Genomic DNA, 21,528 nt, shown 5'->3' with positions numbered 1-21,528 from the left:
TTAAACATGAATAATTTGATGTTTTTAGTATAGAGAGTTGTTCATCATCACCACCATCTAAACTGAGAACATTTTAATAACCCTTCCCTTGAAAACCCCATTATAGTCATTCTCTATTTACCTCCACCTCCCCTTCCTCACCCCAAGGCAATTCAAATGCCCATCCATGGAAGAAAAGAAACAATCTATGGTACATATATACAATGGAATATGGCAGTCATAATGAATGAACTGAAGCAGCACAAACAATATACATGAACTTTGTGATTTAATTTTATGTGAAAAAAGGCCTTAAAAGACTGATATAAAATGGTACATTTTATAAATTAATTACAACTAAAATTTTCTGATTTGGTTCTAATGATCCCCATGTATGTAATGCCCTTGTGTAATCCCCTCCTCTTGAGTGAGGGCTGGGCCTAGTAACTTGTTTCTAATGAGTAGCATATGGCAAAAGTGATGGAATTTCACTTCTGACATTAGGTTCCAAAGAAACTGTGACTTCCATCTTGCTCTCACACACTCTCTCCTCATTTCCTCTCCCTCAATGAATCAAGCTGCCATGTTGTGAGAGCCCCATGGAGAGCCCCATGTAACCAGGAACTGAGGACAGCTTCTAATCAACAGACAGTGAGAAACTAAACACTACCTGCAATCATGTGAGTGATCCTGAAAAAGATCCTCTTCCATACAAGACATCGAATGACTGCAACCTTTGCCAAGGCCTTGAACCAGGGGATCCAGTTAAGTGGTCTGGATTCTTGACCCAAAGAGCTGTGAGATAATAAATGTTGTTATATTTTAAGCCATTGGAGTTTGGAATAATTTGTTATGCAGCAATAAATAACTAATATACTTCCCATTAAAGAAACTGCTTGCTATTTCCCAGTACACACCATGCTGCTTCTCCTTTCTATGCTTTTGTGTATGCTGTTTCCTCTTCCCATCCCTCTTCATTCAGCTTATTCCTCTGCCTTTAACAAATAGCTCAAGCATCTCCTCTTCCAGGAAGACTTCTCTAATTGGGCACTGCATAAATTGCTCTCTTTTTCTCCCAAGGTGTCCCCTTCTGACTTCTATTAGTACAGTTACTATATTTTAATTACCTGTTCACTTAACTATGCAGCAGTTGATGAACAACTTGAGGGCCAGGATCATGCTGTATAATGCCATGATTTCCATATCCTCAGCTTCTAGTGGGATACTTGTCACATAGTATGTATTCTCTGTAAGCAGGGTAAGTAATAGCAAAGACTTTGGAGTCAACAGACATCAATTTGAATCTTAGCTCCACCATGATCTGTGCAACCTAAGACAAGCCACTTAGCTCCTCTAGAACCTAGACTTTCTCATTCCTGGAGTTGGGAGGGGATGAGCAGCACAAGAAAGAGGAATTAATATTTGTTCTTTTCTTGCATTACAGGCACTGAGCTAGTTATTTGATGTTCCCTTACAATCCTGTGTGGCCTCTTAGCCTGAAGATGCTCTTTAATAGCTAGGTCAAGGTAGAAACTTTGGGAGTTATGCTCCTTAATCAGCTGCTTTTATTTGATAAATTAAATACATGCAGAAGGGAGTTTCTTGATATAGAAGTTAAAAGCAGCTTCAGCCCTAGCCGATTTGCTCAGTGGTTAGAGTGTCGGCCTGTGGACTGAAGGGTCCCTGGTTCAATTCCTGCCAAGGGCATGTACCTCAGTTGCAGGCTCAATTCCTGGCCTTGGTTGGGGCATGTACAGGAGGCAACCAATCAATGTGTCTCTCTCACACTGATGTTTGTCTCTCTCTCTCTCTCTCTCTCTCTCTCTCTCTCCCCCCTTCCACTCTCTTTGAAAAGCAATGGAAAAAATATCCTCAGCTGAGGTTTAAAAAAAAAGCAGTTCTAGTATAAAAAGATTTAAAAAATCATGGCTAGCCCAATATTTTTAAGTGACATATTTCAGCCTTCTGCTAATGTTTCATCACTGAAATATCAGCCTTTTTTTCATATACATGACTGAGGGTTTGGAGAAAGGACAAAAGCATCATATGTTCTACACATTTTGCAATGGGAACTGTCAAATGTTGCAATCAACATTGCCACAGCATCAGCACTGGCATGCTTCCAGAAGACTTTTAAAACAAAAACCCACCAGAGGTGTAGAACAAAATACACAACCCAGGAAAATGTGCATCTTATGTTTCCTATGTGGACTGAAAAAACCAACTGTGGCCTGAGGCCAATAATAAGAAGGTTCTTTGAGATTTTTCTCAAATGCTTCCAGTTTAAAAACATTTAGAAGTGTAAGTGTGGAAAGGGGAAATCCCTTCCTGCCCAAGGGATTTAGTTTCCTTCGCAGGTAATTTGCTGGCTCTGGCACTGTAGTAAGATCATACCATAACAGACAGAGTCTACCAGGATGTCAGAGCTGGAGATTTCCCTGGAGGGAAACCAATGAAAAAAAGCCTGAAAAAATGCAAATTCCAGACTAGTCCTGAAAGAAAAAGACTTAGGCTGATAACGTGAATGGTCTGTGATTCCAAGTTACAAACTTTCCCTTGTTTGGAAATCTGAACCTGAACCTGTTACCTTTCTCAACACTGCTAAGCCTTGAAATGATTCCCTCTCAAACTTTCTTCTCCTCAGGAGTCTGTCTTTCTGAAGGCTCTTTCATATCTCCAGTGCCCCAAATAAGAGATGTAGACTCAGTTGCTCCCTTTTCCTAATCCCCCACATCCAATTCCCCACCAAGTCCCAGCAACCCTAAGTATCTCTTGAATTCTACTACTTTTTTCTACCGTGATCACCACCATTCTTATGCAAGCCGCCAGCATCTCTTATTCAGATAGACTCCTGTAACCACCTCTATCCAATCTCCCTGGATGGCAGAGAAAATTCCATGTGTTCACAAATCCATTTCATTTTCTCCCTGGGCCCCCAGAATGAGCACATCACTCACAGGTCTTGCAGTTAAGTTGGAAACAATGGAATGTGGGCAACAGTGATGGAATGCCACTTCCAGACCTCCTACTAAAGCCTAATCTGCAGTGACATGGAGGTCATGGATTGAACATGGTAGCACCACAAAATGGAAAGCTCAGGGATCCCTGGGTCACAATATGGAAGGCTGCCTGCCTTCCGATTAGACTGTAATGTCAGTGAGGCATAAACCTTTTTTTGTGTTGCTCTTTGTACCAGTATGCTTATCCTAACACCCTGCTTCCATTCTTGCCCTTCCCTGTGTCTTCTAATCTATTCTTCTCACAGAGGCTGCTGTAATTTAATTATAATATGTATCTGATTATATCACCATCCACCAGTCCCCAAACACCAACAGATGAAAATTCTTAAATGCTTGCCATTGACCTTAGGAAAGTTCAAAATTCTTAGGATGGCCTACAAGGTAAACCACTGCTGACATTTCCCCCTGATCTGTCCCTACTAATTCATTCATTTATCCATTTATTTATTCAATGAATATGTATTGAGCAATTGAGTACCAACTATACTTCAGTAACTATACTAGGTCTGGAGATAGAGTCAGGGTAAGAGGGAAAGTAGGGAAGTCATTTGGGAAGCTGTTACATTCATCCAGACAAAAGAGAGTAAGGACCTGACCTACAGCATGTCTCCAGCTCTAACACTCCAGCTCCAACGGTACTACTACAGACAGATCCAACCAGGACCTGAGAGTTGGAGATTTCCCTGGATGGAAATTGATGAGCAAAAGCCTGAAATTGCAAATTCTAATCTAACCTTAAGAGAGAATGGGTTAACCTTGGCAGGTTTTTCTCAGTGGTTAGAGCATCAGCCCGTGGACTGAAGGCTTGAGGGTTCTATTTCCAGGTTGGGGCATGTGCAGGAGGCAACCAATCAATGTGTCTCTCTCACATCGATGTTTCTCTTACACTTTCTCCCCTTCCTCTCTCCCTTCCATTCTCTCTAAGAATCAATGGAAAAATATCATTGGGTGAGGGTTAAAAAATAATGATAATAACAAAAATAAATTTAAAAGAAAGAGAGAGAATGGGATAATTTGGAGACAAAAGATTCACCTATACTGACAGCAGGGGTGGAGCCAAGATATTTTACAAAATACAATTGGCAGGATTTGGGAAATGATTGACCAGAGGGTGAGAAAAGGAGCCTGAGTGGAGTTCCAGATTGAAGGCTGGAGAAAACAAACCTGGGGGGAAATAATGATCTTACATTTGAATACATGAAGTTCAAGGTGCCTGAGGGTCATCCAAGTGGCTTGTCAAAGAGACAATTGGATCTACAGGTCTGGAGCTCAGGGGAGAGACCTAGCTTGTCGATATACAGGTAGTGTCATCATGGATCATAATCCATCATGTCTCTCTTATCTTAAAAACAAAATCAACAACAAACAAAGAACCCACTCTGATTCTGCTCCTTATCCCATTTCTCCTCTCGCCCCTAGGTCTACTTCCCCAAACCCCTCACACAAGAGTCAGGTCTTCATCTCCTTGAACCAGCTGTCAGAAGGCCAATCAGGCTTCCTATGCTATCAAGGGCAAAAACACCTTGCTATCACTACATTGCCTGAAGTCTCAGTAGCATGTGACTGTACTGACTACTCCCACTTCAAAATCTACTTCTGCCTTAATTGTACACTAGCCAGACTGGCTTTAAACTGCACGATTCCTCTCTGCTCCTCCCACCATAAACTGATCAGGGAAGTAAAATTGCCACTGACAACTCTCGTATCTTCGCTTCTGTAAAAGGCCAATTCCTTCAGGTTTGCTCTGGATCCATTTCCTCTCTCTGCCCAGGGGAGCTTGGCCCATCAATTGAATATTCTCCTTCCGTGCTTAAATATTTCCCTCTATGCTGGACTTTTCCTACCATTTATTTTCAAAAGTTTTATTGAGATATAATTCACATTTCATAATATTCACCCATTTAAATTATTCACTTTTTACTATATTCACAGAGGTGTACAATGATCACCACTGTCTAATTTTGGAACACGTTCATTTTCCCAAACAGAAACCTCATACCTATTAACAGTCACTCCTCATCCCGCCCACCCCACCACTGACTCCCAGTCTTAGGTAGTATGGGTCAGCGGCACTTCATTCCTTTTCATGGCTAAATAATATTGCCTTGTATGGATAGACAATATTTTATCCATTCATCACTTGATGGGCATTTGTCTTGTTTCCACTTTTTAACTATTATGAATAATGCTGCTAGGAACATTCATGTACAACTATTTATTTGAATACCTGTTTCTAGTTCTTTGGGTGTATACTTAAGAGTGGAATCACTGGGTCATAGTCTATGTTCATATTCTATGTTTAACTTAAGGGACCATACTATTTTCCACAGAGACTGCACTATTTCATATTCCCACTAGCCTTGTATAAGGATTCTAGCTGCTCTACATCCCTTTTTCCTTTTTATGTTATAGTCATGCTAGTGGGAGTGAAGTGGTATCACATTATAGTTTTGATTTGTATTTTCTTGATGGCTAATGATGCAGAGAATCTTCTGATGTGCTTATTGGTAAACTTTGGAGAAACATCTATTTAGTTCTTTTGGCCATTTTTATACTGGGTTGGTTTTTTTTTTACTTTTTATTATTGAGTTGTAATAGTTCCTTATATATTTTAATACTAAATTCTTATGATATGATTTGCAAATATTTTCTCACATTGGTAGGTTTTCTTTTCACTTTCTTGGTGGTATTGTTTGAAGCACAAAAGATTTTTTAAAATTTGATAGAGTTCAATTTATTTAATGTTTTCTTCAGTTGCTTTGTGCTTTTGGCATCCTAAGAAACCATTGCCAAGTCCAAGGTCACAAAGGTTTTCACCTGTCTCCTACAAAGAGTTTTATAGTTTTAGCTCTTACATTTGGGTCTTTAATCCATTTTAAATTATTATTTTTTTGTATGTGGTGTGTGGTAGGGGTTGAAATTCATTCCTTTGTATGTGAATACCATTTGTTTAAAATACTATTCTTTTCCCCATTCAATGATATTGGTACCCTTGTTGAAAATCAATTGGCCATAGATGTATTTCTGAACTCTCAATTGGTCTGTCTGTTCTGTTCTTAAGCCAGTACATTGTTTTGATTATTAGAGCTTTGTAGTAAGTTTGAAATTGAGAAGTCTGAGTCCTCCAACTTTGTCCTTTTTCAAAATTGTTCTGGCTATCCTGAGTTCCTTGAATTTCCATATGAATTTTAGAATGGTCTTGTCAGCTTCTTTAAAAAAGCCAGCTGGGATTCTGATAGGGATTACATTGAATGTTTAGATCAATTTTGGGATCATTGGCATCTTAACAATATTGTCTTCCAGCCCACGAACATGACATGTCTATTTCTTTAGGTTTTTAACACGTCTTTCAACATTTTGTAGTTTTCCCCATATAAGTTTTGCACTTTTTTGGTTAAGTTTATTACCAAGTATTTTTTTTTTTGATGTTATTGTAAATGAATTTAGTTCCATTTTAAATTATCCATTGTTAATGTACAGAAACAATAAATTTTCTTTATTGATCTTGTATCCTGTAACTTTGCTGTATTTGAGTTTTATTTAGAAATTTCTTAAGATTGTCTATATATAAGATCATGTCATCCACAAATAGGCATAGCTTTATTCCTTCATTTCCAGTCTGATTTTTCTCTTTAAATAGTATTTTAAATTTTTATTTATTGATTTTAGAGAGAGAGAGAAACATTGATTTGTTGTTCCACTTATTTATGCATTCATTGGTTGATTCTTGCATGTGCTCTGACTGGAGATCAAACAGACAATCTTGGTGTATAGAGACGATGCTCTAACCAACAGAGCTACCACACCAAGGCTGAATGCTTTTTCTTTTTCTTGCCTAATTTCCCTGGCTAGAACCTCTAGTACAATAGAAGTTACACAAGCAGGCATCCTTCTTATTCCTGAATTTAGGGGAAAAGCTTTGTTTCATTGTATTAGCTGTAGGATTTCCTTGGTGCTCTGTATCAGTTTGAGGAAGTTCCTTTTCAGTCTGTTTTCTGAGTGTTTTTATCATGAAAGTGTACTGGATTTAACCAAATACTTTTTATGTATCCATTGAGATGATGTGTTTTTTTTTCTTTTTATCTTATCAATATGCTGACCCAGCTTCTTTTTTTAAGTTAAAATCTTAGAAGGATGCTCAAGTTAAAAAACAGAGTGGGAGCTTGCTCTGGTTGAAGCAGGAAGGGAAGTCTGGAGCTGCCAAAGTGGCTCACCAGTAATTCCCTCCCAAGTAGCCCTGGGTCCCACAGGAAACCAAGCCAGGGCCGAAGAACAGCAAGAGGACCCCAGGGCTCTCTCACCCAAAACTCTGTTGGGCTGTCTGTCAGCCAAATAAGCCCCAACCCTTGGCCTTAGGAAGCCCTGGTTGGCAAGGCTGACTGAATTCAAATACACAGCCACTTTAGCATCCTGCAAATTGCATATTTTTCCCGCCATAGAGCTCCAGAGCCAATTCCCCCCTTTACCCCTCTGTCTAAAGGGTTGACCTAAGGGCTTCAGAGTCTTTAACACTTGCCCTTTTTGATGTTATCTTTCCATTAAATGTTAGTTTGGATCTGTGGTTACAGCAAAGCTTGTATTTCTAAAACCTTGATTATAATCAACTCAAAATACAGAGGTTCAGTATCTCAAACAGATTGCAGACAGCCCACTGATTACTTTTGGGGATGACTGATTAAGAAGCTTTATTACAGAAAATGAATGCATTCAACATCCCCAAATACATTTGTGACACGAAGAGACACACAGGAGACACAGACAATAGTTGCTACATCACAGCCATGTTCTTTCCAAAGGATAAAATACCATTCAAGAACAGGGTAAGGGAATTGGAAGAGAGGTGATTAGAGAAAGGTACTGTCCTTTAGATTAAAAAAAAAAAAAAAAGTAACAGGTTGTCATTGTAAGAGCACCTACTGTGGGCCCAGAAATCAAGTTAAACCTAAGCCTTAGGCGGTAACACCATGCCACTTGTCACACCTCAGAGATGCTACAGAGCATCATTCCATCTAGACAAGCAACCTTGTGATGGGGTGAGTAGTGGTCTTGCTGCAAAGTTAATGGGCCAAGTGGCCTTAAGTATCTTTAGAACTAAATGTCTGCTTAATCAAAGATCACTTACCATCTTCCTTACTTCCGTTTAGTTACTGTGGGAGCACAAACGAAAGTTACCCCCTTCCATAGTTGACATGTCTATTTACAACCAGATAGTGCACCACTTAGCAGAAATCTCTCTGTGACAAGCTGAACTTCTCTTCCATATGTGAAGAGGTTGCCCACAGCTCCCCAATGTTAGCATGGCACATTGTGTTGGGCAGCAGCAGCTTCAGACTACAATGCCAAGTGGTGGCTGGAAGAATGCAATGAGGGCATGGCTGAAGCAGGAGGGGCAATCCTGGAACAAGTACCTCCGGGCAAACCTCAAGACCAAGAGGTTTTTAATTAGTGGTTGTTTTCTAGAACTAGAATACATTTAGGGCAAACAGTTCTGATGTGAGAAGGAATGGCTATAAATATAGGTTAGTGATCAGAGATCAGGCTATCATTACCGTGACTTGTACCCACTCAGGACATGACAGGGTGAGGACAGTCTGCAGACATGCAAGGTTCCAAATAGTCAATTTTCAGAAAGCTGCTTTCTCCTGAGTAAGCATGAAAATGTATCATTAAAATACTCCCGAGTGCTTCCCAGTCTCAAACATACATATCTGAGTGTCAATGCTAAGCAATAGCAACACTCACCCATAACATAGTACCCTTCATTACTGCCAAGTTAAGATGTATATACACATCAGCCCTCAAAATACTTAGTATCACCTTTTTGCCACTGTGGCCATCACCCCTCACCCCAACTTGTACAAAATATTACACCATCCACCAACATGAAATAATCACTGAAACACAAACCAAGCTTCTTCAAGTTTAAGAATATTTAACAGCAATCCATGTTTCCAATGAGCAAGCTCACATCATGTGTAGGCCATTCTACTTTCCATCTGATGCGTTAGTGCTTAGAAACAATTGATTCTGTCAGCCTGCCTTGCAGGTGCCCCAACACAGAGCCGGCACAGATGCCCCAGTAAACTTCCTTGGGGTGTTTGGTTTCTTGAAGTAGGGGGGTAAGTGGATACTACTCCCTACCTCTACCCTCTTCACTGGGGTCCAAGAGAGAAGCAGCAGCTTAAGACCTCAATTATTGAGCAGAACAAATGTTCTGGGTAGGGAGAGGAAAAATGAAGCCTGAATGTTTGATATACCATACACGCCCTCAGGAAGATGTTTTTGCTGCTTAGCACTTAATTTGGCCCCAGTGTCAGGGGTGAGGCAGAAGGCAAGAAAAAAAAAAAAATTAAGCCTTGTAGTAGTCAGCCTAAATCCTAACTACTCACCTTCTTGCACTTCTAAAGGCCTGTGTCATCTTAGCGCCTACATTCAATAGTTCAGACTTCATCTTAACGCCATTTAGACACAAACAAAACCACCCTTGTCCTCTTCATCTCGTCCTAAGCTGGCCACTCTAAGTTACCAGATTTACAGGGAAGCTAGTTGCCAAATACAATGGAGTGGGTTGTTTTACCACTAAGACTGCTATGAGTCAGAAATTTAGACTGTTATAATAGAGAACAGCTTAAAAATGTAATACTGTTTATTTAACTTCAAAAACATTTCAGCATTCTAAACATACAAAAAATAACAAAATGTTGCAAATTGTGTTTAGTACAGAAGGTTCTTGAACTTTCATTGATGCACTGCCTCTTCACTTTGCTGACAATGAAAGAGTTGTACAGTTTAAAAACAATTTAAAACTACCACACTTAACTAAAAAAGATCCAAACACTTCTCATGCCAGCTGACCCCCTTTTCCACAGCTAATGGCAGAATGCTATGTCACTATATACAGAAACAAGACAACCTGAAGCTAAATGGATGCCCACTGCAGTGTCCACAGGTCCAGCCTCACAGTGCATGCCCTGAGCTACGGCCTCGCCAAAAGGCATCTTCCCCACAGCCTCAATGCCAAGCAAAGAGCACCAAGAGCTTGTCTCAGTTGTTCTTTTTTTTTTTTTTTTTTTTACAAACTATAGATATGTACAGTTAATAACTCAGGATTTCTAGCCAATAACCAAATATTTAACACCACCTTGAGATTAAAAAAAAAAAAAATATGCCAGAAACATCTTTAAATGCCTTGTCACACCAACAGCAAAGTGCACCAAGTGAGGAGAACACGAGAGCCTTTTCATTTTAAAAATGTTTGGAAATATGTACAACTTTGATACAGTTTCAGGGTACTCCGGACACCCATGGCCACTTCATGTAAACCACTGACAATTTCTAGAGCACTTTGAGAGACTACATATGATCATGATCCAATTGTGTAATTAATCCTAATGAGGGTAACAGACACCTCTCAAATAAGAGCTGTGTCAATTACGGCGCTCCCCTACACTAAGGTATTCACAAGGAGACAGATAAACAGTTTTTTTATTCATCCTCTTCCTCCTCCTCCTCCTCCTCCTCCTCTTCCTCTTCCTCCTCATCTTCTTCGTCTTCCTCTTCTACCTTTTTCCGGGCAACTTTGGCAGGACCCTTTGCACCATCAAATTTTCCTTTAGACTTATAGTCGGCGACATCCTGGAAAGAACAGGGACACATTTCAAACGAGGAGACAAGCTCTCTTGCAGCTTTTTTAGCACAGGGTGAAAACATGCTGTGCCTGCATCAGAATAAAAAAGCTGGAATTCAAAACAGTACAGAGCTGGTATTTGTAGTATTTGTTTCCTGATACAAATTTGGTTCTCAGCCATTCAAATTTAAAAGGTAATGAGTGATCAAGTAGCCTTTAACTCTAGTTAATAGCACTATCACAGTCTATGCCAGTGGCATTCCATGTTATCTAATTTTTTAAGCCCGCCTAAAGTTGTCCCTAATACAAAGATCTATCAGAAGCCTGAACACCAGCACATGTAGCTGATCTTGAGTGTAGATGGGCCCTCATATGCTCTGCTAACTAGTTATTCAGCCCAGCAAAACAACTTTCCACCCCACAAACCCTCATATCCAGGGCAGCTAACTGCTCACTGTCCAGAGCACACACTCTGACCCACCTCACCTTCTCATACTTTTCCTTCAGCTTTGCAGCCTTATTATTATAAGGCTGTTTTTCACTGTCACTTAAGTTATTCCACATCTCGCCCAGCTTCTTTGCCACATCTCCAATAGAGATGCCAGGGTTTGTAGATTTGATCTTGGGACGGAATTCTGAACAGAAAAGGAAGAATCCAGACCTTGAAGGAGAAAATTATATAAATTACATGAGGACCCTCAAAAATTTGAGCTTAAGTCAAAATCCCATGTTCCTGAGCCCATACTTCCTACCACTATGACTCTTCCCTACAGTGAAGAAATGTGTGATACCATATACAGTATTTCAAAGTTGCAGGTTCTAGAATTTTTACACTGCTTTAGAAATATATGGTGGTTTCTCAGTCTCTGTTACTGGGCAAGGGGTAGAGAATGTACCTAAGGATGCTGACACCCCAAACTAGGCTGCTTGCTTCCCAGTGGAAAGGCCAACAGGAAACCACCAGGCACACACAGCTCACCAACACCTCAAGCTCAAAGTATAGAATATTTTGCAGAGGTATACTGACATTTTTTTTAGGTAAAGTATCTTTTTAAAAATATTTCAAGCAGAAGGAAAACTCTTCAAGGTTGTCCTGAATCTGATAGTCACTTACGGTGGCCTTTTGGGGGCATTTGGGTCCTTCTTCTTCTTGCTTCCCTTAGCTGGTCCATAATCTTTCATTTCCCGATCATAGCGTACTTTATCTGCTTTTGCCATCTCATCAAATTTAGATTTCTCTTTTCCCGACATTGTCTGCAAAGAATAGGACCTGTTAAATTCCTCAATGCAGTGAACACATACCTCTTCAGTTGTCCTATAATTAAAGTGGCAGCTGTTATAGCCACTTGCAAAAGGGGATGAAAACCTTAAACACCTGTAGAGTCTTAAAAAAAATAGACTTGTAGAGTCTTAAAAAATAGAAGCACACATACAAAATTCTAAAAACAAGTGAGATGTGTCTAAGTAAAGAGGAAGAAAACAGCCACTTGGGGCTACTCTAAAAGTAAATGACCCCAAAGTACTAAGACTAGCTTGAAGGGCACAAAACAAAAATACCTTCCACCTCTCAGAGCACTTCTTGGAAAATTCTGCAAAATTGACTGGAACTTCTGGGTTTTTCTTCTTATGTTCCTCTCTGCATGTCTGCACAAAGAAGGCATAAGCAGACATCTTGCCCTTTGGCTTCTTGGGATCACCTTTAGCCATCCTGACTGTTACGGATAGAAGGAAGAGAAACAAAGAAAAACAAATGCAATGAATAGAATAGAACTACAAGATATACCAAAGGAAGGACAAAATTAAAATTGAGGTTGCTCTTAGGAAGTCCCCCTGCCTCAAAATGCCAAAGGCAGACTAGGGGGGAAAATCAGCCTCACTGTCACTTGTCATTTAACTTTTGACCAGCATGAAGCACCCAGGTTTCCCAGTTACTTTTCCAAGAGCGATCAAGTTCTCCAAATGGAACCGACCCAAGTGGGGTGGCTCAGTGCTACATTCCGATTCAGAAATGCTATGTTTTGGAAACTGCAACCAGAAAGTAGGGAGGATACATTTGTAGGCGGTACAGGCTGATGATAGAAGCTTGAAACCAAGCTAGTTGGTCATCTGTTTTACTCCCATGTTAGAAACAAAAATACTATCACCACTGCTAAACCCAAGATCAAAGCAGGTAAAATCAAAATAGGTAAAATTTGATATTTCACTATTGTTGATGCATTTTGACTTATAAAAATGGCTTTTACAAGAACGGTGATACAGCAAGTAAGCAGATGCCCCTGTACTATTAGTTCAAACCTGTCTCTTCGTCATTATCTAAAGGGGCAGGGGATTCCAAAAGGGCCAGTCATGATCATCTGTAAAGCAGAATGCATATCCAGCCAGAAATACTTTCTCCAAAGTTTCCAAATAAAAACGCAGCTATGGCTTGTCACAGTCCCTTTCCCACCCCCAGCTTCCCGCCATCTTTTCCTTTTCCCACACCCAAGGTCATCATGTGAAAGTAAAGCACTAAAGCGCTCCCCTTTGCCGGGACCGACCCAGGGGCTGCATTAGGGCTCCACAGTGGCTACGCGGGTGGGGCAGGACAGAATGCCGGAAAGCCTCAGGTCGGCAGTGGGCGGGCGGACTCAGCTGGGTCTTGGGTCACCTAGACACCCATAATTCACCTTCCATTTTGTCAAAAGCTTCCTGATGAAAGAAAGTGCCCCTGAAATCCACCATTGCCTCCCCCAAGGGAGGCTCGAGGCCAGGGGCAGCGGTGGCAGCAGTGCTCCGGAGGCGCGGAGCCTGGCCGGCAGCGGTCGCAGTGATGGTGGCGCCTGCAGTGCCTCTGAGCCCGGCTTGCTAAAATGGCTGATCCGCGAGCAGTGGGCACAGGCGGAGGTGGCGAACAAAGCGGTCCGGGCCCCGCCACCGCCGCCATCGCCCCAGACTCTGCCTGCTCGCCGGCCCCCACCCCCCGCCCTCTGGGGGCGCGGAGCTGCTGGGGCCGGATTCCCCCGCCTCCCCGGCGAGGGGCGCATTCCTCGGGATAACAAAGGCGCCCGTGCAGCCATGACGTTCAACAGCGCTGGGGACCGCGGCAGCGCCCCTGGCCCTCCACACCACCAGACCCCTGGCCTCCGGCGCCGGGACCAAGGCCAGAGCCTGCTCGGGAGCCCTGCCGCCCGCCCAGCCCGTTGGTCCACCCCTTGCCAGGGCCCATCACGGGCCAGCCATGTTAGCGGCAGCGGCGGTGGCCAGCAAGCAGGCGAAGAGCGGGGGCGGCCGGCCCGCCCCCTCCCCCGGACCTCCGTGCGCTCCCAAGACGGCCATGTTAATGCAGAAGCAGCAGTGCAGCACGCGGGCCCGCACGGCGCCCGCCAGATCCCAGCAGCGAAGTTTGACCGCGCCGCAGCCCCCCACGGGCACCGGCTGCCCGTACCCCGCGGCGTCCGTCCTGGGCTGGGGAGAACCCTGTCCCCTTCCCAATGCCGCCTCCCGGCGCCAAGACGCGCGCCGCTAGAGCCCGCAGCCGACCCTCAGCTAGCACTGCCGCCGCCGCCGCAGCTGCCCCAACATCTGGCCTCCGGGGGCCTGAGCCCCGCGGCACGGCGCCGGGGGAAGCGGTTGCCGAGGGTGGCTCAGCGAGGGGACCCCAGCCTAGACAGCGGGGAGCTGGGAATGAAGCATTAGAAAGTTCAAACACCTGGATTGCTTCTTCCTCCCCAGTAGCCTAGGTAGAAGGGAGACGGACGGGGCTAGAAGGGTGCGGGGAGGATAGGCAGGAGGCGGTGGCTGCGGGACGCGCTGGCTGCAGCGCGAGCTGGAAAGTTGTGCGGGCGCGGCGGCGGCGGCGGCGGCTGGCGCGGACCGCAGAAACGTACCTGTATTGTTCGCTAGTCTGGGCAGCGCAGGGCACGACGCGAGGCTCAGCTTTGCCCAGCCTCGCGCTAGCTGCTTCCACGAGAGCCGCCTGATTGGCCAGCGGGCTCCGCCGTTTAAAACAGCCTCCTTGCCCGGCCATTGGCTGCGGTCCTCATGCATATTAAACAGTCGCGGGCGCCCATTGGGCACTGCCGCTAGGATCATTCATTCAAACAGGACAACCCGCCGGTGCTGGCTGCAGAGGCATAACAGAGGAGTAATATTCTCGCTTTCCCATCCCCCGCGCCCCCTCCACGAACTGAGCTGGGATCTCAAAGGACTTTGGAGAGGTGGCCCCGCCATTCCCCTCGGCCTTGGCCTCTGGAGTGGGAAGGCAAGGTCAAGCCCGGCTGCGCCGCCCTTTGCTCCCGCCGTGCGGCGGCCTGGGCGCCCCCGCCTCCCGCCCCTGGCCCCCAGGCAGCCCGCAGCCCCGGGAAAACCTCAGAGGGCCGACCGGCGAGGTTCGACGGTCCTCCACTTCCGCCCAGTCATGGCTCCGCAGCAGGGGCCTTTCCCGCAGCTCGCTCCTTGATGACAGTGGAATGCAGCTGTTCGCCCGCCAAGACCTTGGGGTTTCAGTAGTGGCTCGCCCAAAAGGGACCTGACTCTGACCTGATGATCCTGCTCCACCAGGCTCTTTGCACTAATTTCCAGAAAGTCTGTTTGTGCCTGCAATTGCGGAAAGAGCGAACTGGGTGGGCTAGAGGAGGGAAACGGAGTTTGGCAAAAGCAGAGGAACCGTGAGAAATTGTAGTTCTGTGTTCAGGGAGTCACTTCTTCACTGCCTCAGTTCAGGCCCACATTCCCTCTGTTCTCCTGACATACACCCTGGTGAAGAATAAAAGTTCTTGGAATGAAGCAATGGTATTTGACTTTACTTGGCCTCCTCAGCTTTGCCACTGGCTAGTGATATGGCCTTGAGCAAGTCACTTCTTTTAGGGGATTCAGGCAATGGTTTTCAAAGTGGGAGGGGGGGCAATGTCACCTCTAAGGGATGTTTGAAAATTCTCCATGACTGGGAGTTGTTTTGAAATTGCTGGAATTTAGTAAGAGGAAGGAATGGCCAGGGATGTTAAATGTCTTGCATTGGGCAGAGCAATCACACAAAAGGAAGAAATGTCCCACTACAAATGCTAGTATTAGCCCTGTTGAAAGGTATTGGAAGGCCTTTCCCTCTTTGAGCTTCCTAGAAAAAATGGATGAAGGAAGGGTGAGGGAAAAGTGCACATTTTATGGGTTGAAATTTGGAAGAGGCTCATCATCAGTTCTAAGTTCCCTTTCCAAAGCACTTTGAACCACCAAGATAGCCAGCTATTTATAATTCCCATATTTAGAAATGAGATCAGAAGGTGAGTTTTACAAGTGCTGTTTCCAGAAACTGGCTGAATTTGAGGTGTTTGAGGGAGGTGACCTTACAAAGCAACTGCCTCCCCATCCCCACCCAGTTCTTGACAACTCCTCTAGGCCTGGGCAAGCTGGCACTGCTAGGTTTCCATCATTAAGGATCCTACTGAGACCAAAAGGCAAAAACTCTGCTGCTTTGACCAGAGCTAGCAGGTATGAAGTCATTTTCCTAAATCCCCATTTTACAGACTCGGAAAAGCAGATATCTTAAGGCCACCTACCTTAATGGTTGCCTACCTTCTGCTCACATACCTTCACTCACAGGGAGCTTGCCACCTACCTTACAGGCTGTCTTTTCCATCTTGAGCAATCTCTGAACTTTGGGATCACCATCCTACCCACAATCCAAACCCTTGCCCTTCAGAGGTTTCTTGGCAGGCCAGGTCTTTTCTCTAGCCAGACAGCTCCAGCTTCTTCTATGACCAGGTTCTCAAGACCTAACCTGCCCAAGCCTCTCCCTCCTCCCCTGTCTTTGCCCTTCTCAAAGGGGAGCAAGGCCTCCACATATGATCTGACCAGTACCTCCTCTCTGCCAGAGAGCCCTAGCCTCCATGTTGTTAGGCCTTCCTAGGCCAGAGATGCAAATTGCAGTCTCAGGCAGGACAGGGATCTCTTTCTGATCCAGCCATTGCCCAGTATCCTGGCCACACTGGGAAGCTGCACTTACCAGTTGGCAGGCACCAAGGTGGAAGAACCAGATTAGTCAGCTTCAGAGCCCACCAGGCCCTATTTGGTGGGCCCCAGAGTGGATGGTGAGGGTCACACAAGCAGCATACATGTTCACATTCACACCCAGGCACACAGAGCATTCTCAGACACAGAGGTGCAAAGGCCAATCCAGAGAATAAGAGTATCTCCCAGCCAGAAGAGACTTTACAGTAAGTGGTGTCCAGAAGCCCCCCTCAAGACCCATTTTCCCTACCCACTGCCACAACCCTGCCCATGGGTCTCCTATTTCTGTGTACATACTTCGAAGAATGAAAGGTTTGTGCTTATTCTGAGGAACGATTTCCATCTCTGCTTCTGAAAAGGCTCCTCCTATCAAGCTGAAGCACTAAGCCTGAAGCTTAAACCTGTGGTTGCCATCATCAGAACTTCACAGAATGTGATTATGACATCACTGAGTGAGGGGGTCAGAGATCTGAAGATGGTGGCTGTGGTTCCCTGCTCCTGCCCTCTGCAAATACACATATCACCCCAAGTCTCCAAGTCTTCTTCAGGCCCAATCTCTATGATTCCTCTATCCCTTTCCCATGAGCCTCGGTTGGGAGGCTCCTCACAGTCTAGTTTTTCTCCTCAGTGCTGCCTGTGTGGCAGCACACCTAAGCAAAATCTGTGGCTTAGAGGGTTCTTACCTCAGGAGAAACTCATAAATCAATTCCATGCACATGTATTGAATGCCTACTAATAAATAACAGAGGGGAAATGAAGTGAAGTAGGGGTGAGGCTATAAGGCAAGGGCAAAGCCGTAACTTTGGGCTCTGACTTCCTGGTGTGCATTCTGCCATGTCACCTCCCCTCTCTCAGCTTCAAAGGTGATTCAAGCCACCTTACCCACCCCAGCCACTGTCCAGTCAGCTTGTCAGGGAGAGTGTGAGTGAAGCTGGTCTTGGTGTCACCAGTAAAACGCCACCTAGGGAAGGGCTAAAGGCCAGTCTGGAAGGTGAAAAAAGTAACAGAAAGTGAGGAGTGCCTGGGAAACTCCTGGACTCAGGGACCTCAAGGTAGGCGGCCTCCTCTGTCTTTAGCAAAGCTCAGTGCCCGCTGGTGGCTTGGGGGTAGCTCCAACTGGTTGAGGATCTGGACCTCTGCTCTGGCCCTCCCTGGAAAGTACTTTAACCACACCAGTTACCTATAAGGCCCAGCCCCAGGCCAAGCCCATCACACAGGGGAGCCTTGAACCAGAACCTTGTAAGCTGCTTGGCTACCTGGAGAGGTTAGGAAAACATTGAAAGTAAATAGGAAATAGAACAAAGAGTGACAAATATTATTTAAGGAGGTTTTTGGTTCTTGCCAATTCAAGACCCTTCAAAAGATTAAAGGAAATTCTCCTCATTCAACAAAAATGAAGTCTTGGTCCTCTATCCCCTCCCCACCCACACCCATATCCACACCCACACCCATTCCTGCCCCAGGTCTCCACTTGGGTGACCAGTACTTAAAGGTGATTGCCCCAAGTCTCCACTTGGGTGCCCAGTACTTAAAGGTGACTGCCCCAAGGCCCAACTCAGCCAGCTTCCTTAATGAAAGGAAATCTTCACCTTGATACAGATTAATGAAAATGAAGCCAAGTGAATATGGGGGCAGGATGGGACCAGATTGTTGAGTCATTTAAAATATGTTAAGGGTACTTGCTGTGAAGGCCTACAATGAAGGACATACACCCTTTCAGAATGGATCTAGGAGTCTTTGTAAATTCAGATCCTCACAGATAGGGAATCTAGCTTCTTGGGCTTCCCAGGGCCCTTGCTCCACCTTGCTCACCCCCAGGTGACCTATTCAAGGTCTGAAGCCTCCCCTCTCCCCTCTCCCTCTGCTCTTGGGTGGGAATTACATTACAACTTAAATTTTTTCCCATAAGGAAGACAGTGTTTTCGAAGGTAGGTAGGGCCTCAGGTGCTATTATAATAAGTTTGTAGATCTGGACAGCTTAGAAGAAAGGTCAGGTCCTCCAACCCAGCCTCCTTCTGACACAAGAGTCAGTGGCTGAGCGAGGGCTGGAAGCACCGTCTATTGACTCTTAGTGTCACACTTGTCCTACCCTTAATAGCTCAGCTCCACTGTGGGTGCAAAGGCAATGGCGAGCTGGCAGAGGGCACCAGCACCATCAAGAAAAAGGGATTCTAGCCTGGCAGCCATGGCTCAGCAGTTGAGCATCAACCTATGATCCAGGAGGTCACAGTTCCATTCCCAGTCAGAGCAAATGCCCAGGTTTGGGGCTCAATCCCTAGTAGCAGGCATGCAGGAGGCAGCCAATCAGTGGTTCTCTCTCATCATTGATATTTCTATCTCTCTCTCCCTTTCCCTTCCAATCTCTGAAATCAATTAAAAAAACATATTGAAAAAGAAAAAGGAATTCCAGGTCCAGAAGAGCTACATTTGAGAGAGGCCCACAGGGAACCAGTCTCTGCTCAACCTCTACCCCCTGCATGGCCACAGGTCAGGCCAAGGCAGACTGCATGGTGGCCCAGAGCCCAAAGGGCACCTTAAGCCATGGGACTCTCAGCCATGTGCCTGTCTTGGCTGGGGCAACCAGAGTCTTGCCTTCCCAACAGAGTGCTGAGGCTGGTCCATGTCTTCCCTATCCAAGAGCACTGAGCATGGAGTGGGCTACTCCTCGCCTCCTTCCCATAGTGGAGGCTCTGGGCTGGATGGTAGGGATGGCAAGGCCCCACTGGAGGATGCCAGAGAAGGGAAGGCACACCTAGGCCTCTGCAGAAGAACCAGTGCCACAAGGCCTGCAGGCTAAGGCTTTCCTATTGACTGAGAAAAGGAAGTGTGATCCAAAGGGCTTCCTAGAAGTTATTACCTACCCCACTGCCAGTGGGAACATAGTCCTGACCAACACCGGCTCATCTAGGGCCCATGACACCAGGAAGGCAAGGGCTTTTGGGGAAGGAGATGAAATGAAGGTCCATGCCCTCCCAGGCACCTTGTCCTGGGAACTCTCTTGGGGGAAAAAGGAGCAGAGGGGAGGTGATACACTGCAGTGGAGTTTTCTTCACTGCCTCCCACTCCATTCTAGAAACAGCCTTGCCCTGTCAGGACTTGAAGAAATAATTCAGACAGAAAAGTACAAGAACCATACGATTTCATTCATATGTGGATATAAAACAACAAATGAACAAATAAACAAGCAAACTCATAGACATAGACAACAGTATGGTAGTAAGCAGAGGGGAAGGGGGGAGGGGGTGAATGGAGAGGATAAAGGGGAGGTGACAGAGGAAGACTAGGCTATGGGTGGTGAGCACATAATGGAATATACAGATGATGTATTATAAAATTGTACACCTGAAATTTATATGTTGTTAACCAATGTTACCGAAATAAATTTAATTTTTTTAATAATATATCTTTATTGATTTCGGAGAGAGGAAGGGAGAGGGAGAGAGATAGGAACATCAATGATGAGAAAGCCATCATTGATCAGCTGCCTCCTGCACGCCCTTGACTGGGGATCGAGCCCGCAACCCCAGCATGTGCCCTGACCAGGAATCAAACTGCAATCTCCTGGATCCTAGGTCGATGCTCAACCACTGAGCCACACCAGGCCGGGCATAAATTTAATTTTAAAAAAAGACTTTAGGGTGCTGCTGGGTTACCTGCGTTAGACTACCTCACCTTTGATCCCTCCCCCCAGAAGGCAGCAGCAGGTCTTCATCACTTCCTTCCCCCAACTCTACCCCAGTAGTTTCCAACCAGTTTATAACTAGACCCTTCTGTACCTGCCCCTGGTGTCATGCAAAAGCCTTGCTCTGGCTCACTGAGCATCTACTGGTCCAGCTCCACCGTCATAGGGAAAAGGTACAGGTGCTTCTCTTCACCTGAATGAAAGGGATTCTTGCAGTGGGGAGAGGGGGAGCTAAAGATACCCACTCTCTAACATGGGATTGGAGTTGCTATATTTTTTGTTGTTAATCTTCACCCGAGGATATTTTTATCATTCATTTTTAGAAAGAGTGGAAGAGAGGAAGGAGGGGGGGAGAGTTATGTAGAAAGAAACATTGATGTGAGAGAGACACATCGACTGGTTGCCTCCTGCATGAGCCCTGGCTGGGGACGGTGATGGAACATGGAACAGAGGTACATGCCCTTGACAGGGAATCAAATCCCTAACCCTTTGGTCTGGGGGCTGACGCTCTAACCACTGAGCCAAACCAGCCAAGGCTGGAGTTGCTATTTTTAAAATACTCCTCACTCCCTCTCTCTGGGCCTCAGTTTCCCATAGTGAAAAGAGAGAGCAGGAGCTGGTCACTGGGGTCCCTTAGGGCATCAAAGTTCTTAAGTTTGTCAGTGGGGTTTCACAAAGGGAATGATTCTCCTATCTTCACCCACTCCCCCCCCCCCAAAAAAAAATAAAAACAAAACTGGCAGTCGGTTCTCTGTGCACTTCAGCACTATAGTAAGAGGTTACTGAGGTCCCCCACCCACACTTTCCTTTCTCCATCTCGTCTCCTCTGGGGCACTTCTCACAGCCCTTATTTGGCCACTCTTTGGGTTATTGCTTGTTGAATGTCTATCTCAACTGGGCTTTTGCCCAACTAACACAGGCTTGGGACCCAGGAGACACTCAGAAATACTAGGTAAAGGAATAAAGCCTTGAGAAAGTAAAGGTATGTCTGTGTTATGCTAGGTGTGGAGAGCACATCCATCAGAGAGTCATCAGCCTCCTCTCAGATGGGGGTAGGGTGATGAGAATATTAGAAGACAAATGCCAACTCCACAAAGGACTTAATTCAGCTAAGCAGGGGAGGCACTATGGATCTACCTCATTCCTAGAGAAGGGCGAGGGTACTCCCCTTTGGCTGCCTGGTGCCACAAAGCAGCACTGGGGAACCAGAGGTAGGGTGGGTTCCCATTCTTGATTTC

At 45.2% G+C, this 21,528-nt stretch overlaps 2 protein-coding genes across 4 annotated transcripts in view; both read right to left on the bottom strand.

Annotated features, from left to right (window-relative positions):
* The window catches only part of GPR50 (G protein-coupled receptor 50), a gene marked incomplete at its 5' end in the record, with an annotated part of 131,045 nt that extends 121,595 nt beyond the window's left edge, over nt 1-9,450 (bottom strand). The window contains one exon of the mRNA XM_081125389.1: nt 9,389-9,450. Coding sequence (XP_080981515.1) covers nt 9,389-9,450 — 62 coding nt within the window. The remainder of the gene's footprint in view (nt 1-9,388) is intronic.
* A 177-nt stretch (nt 9,451-9,627) lies between these two features.
* On the bottom strand, nt 9,628-14,577 carry HMGB3 (high mobility group box 3). 3 transcript variants are annotated; one of them, XM_081126304.1, is made up of 5 exons: nt 14,493-14,577; nt 12,184-12,338; nt 11,741-11,880; nt 11,113-11,287; nt 9,628-10,634 (listed from the first exon to the last, which is right to left on the bottom strand). In XM_081126304.1, exons 2-5 carry the CDS (start codon nt 12,331-12,333, stop codon nt 10,485-10,487), a joined length of 615 nt encoding a protein of 204 aa, XP_080982430.1. In that variant the 5' UTR covers nt 12,334-12,338; nt 14,493-14,577; the 3' UTR covers nt 9,628-10,484. The 3 variants fall into 3 exon arrangements, with proteins under 3 accessions (XP_080982430.1, XP_080982431.1, XP_080982429.1); XM_081126305.1 differs by having other exon boundaries at nt 14,315-14,511; XM_081126303.1 differs by lacking the exon at nt 14,493-14,577 and adding an exon at nt 13,293-13,570.
* Between the last annotated feature and the right edge of the window lie 6,951 nt (nt 14,578-21,528).

Source organism: Miniopterus schreibersii, assembly GCF_964146895.1.
Source record: "Miniopterus schreibersii genome assembly, chromosome: X".
NCBI classification, from domain to species: domain Eukaryota; kingdom Metazoa; phylum Chordata; class Mammalia; order Chiroptera; family Miniopteridae; genus Miniopterus; species Miniopterus schreibersii.
This window is presented reverse-complemented; position numbering and strand designations above follow the sequence as displayed.

Coding starts and splice junctions, on each gene's coding strand:
- HMGB3 (XM_081126303.1), bottom strand. CDS start 13,347: ATGGTGGATTTCAGGGGCACTTTCTTTCATCAGGAAGCTTTTGACAAA. Junction 11,288..11,740: donor AATGCCCCCAAAAGGCCACC/GTAAGTGACTAT, acceptor TTCTCCTTCAAG/GTCTGGATTCTTCCTTTTCT. Junction 10,635..11,112: donor TGAAGGAAAAGTATGAGAAG/GTGAGGTGGGTC, acceptor TGTTCTTTCCAG/GATGTCGCCGACTATAAGTC.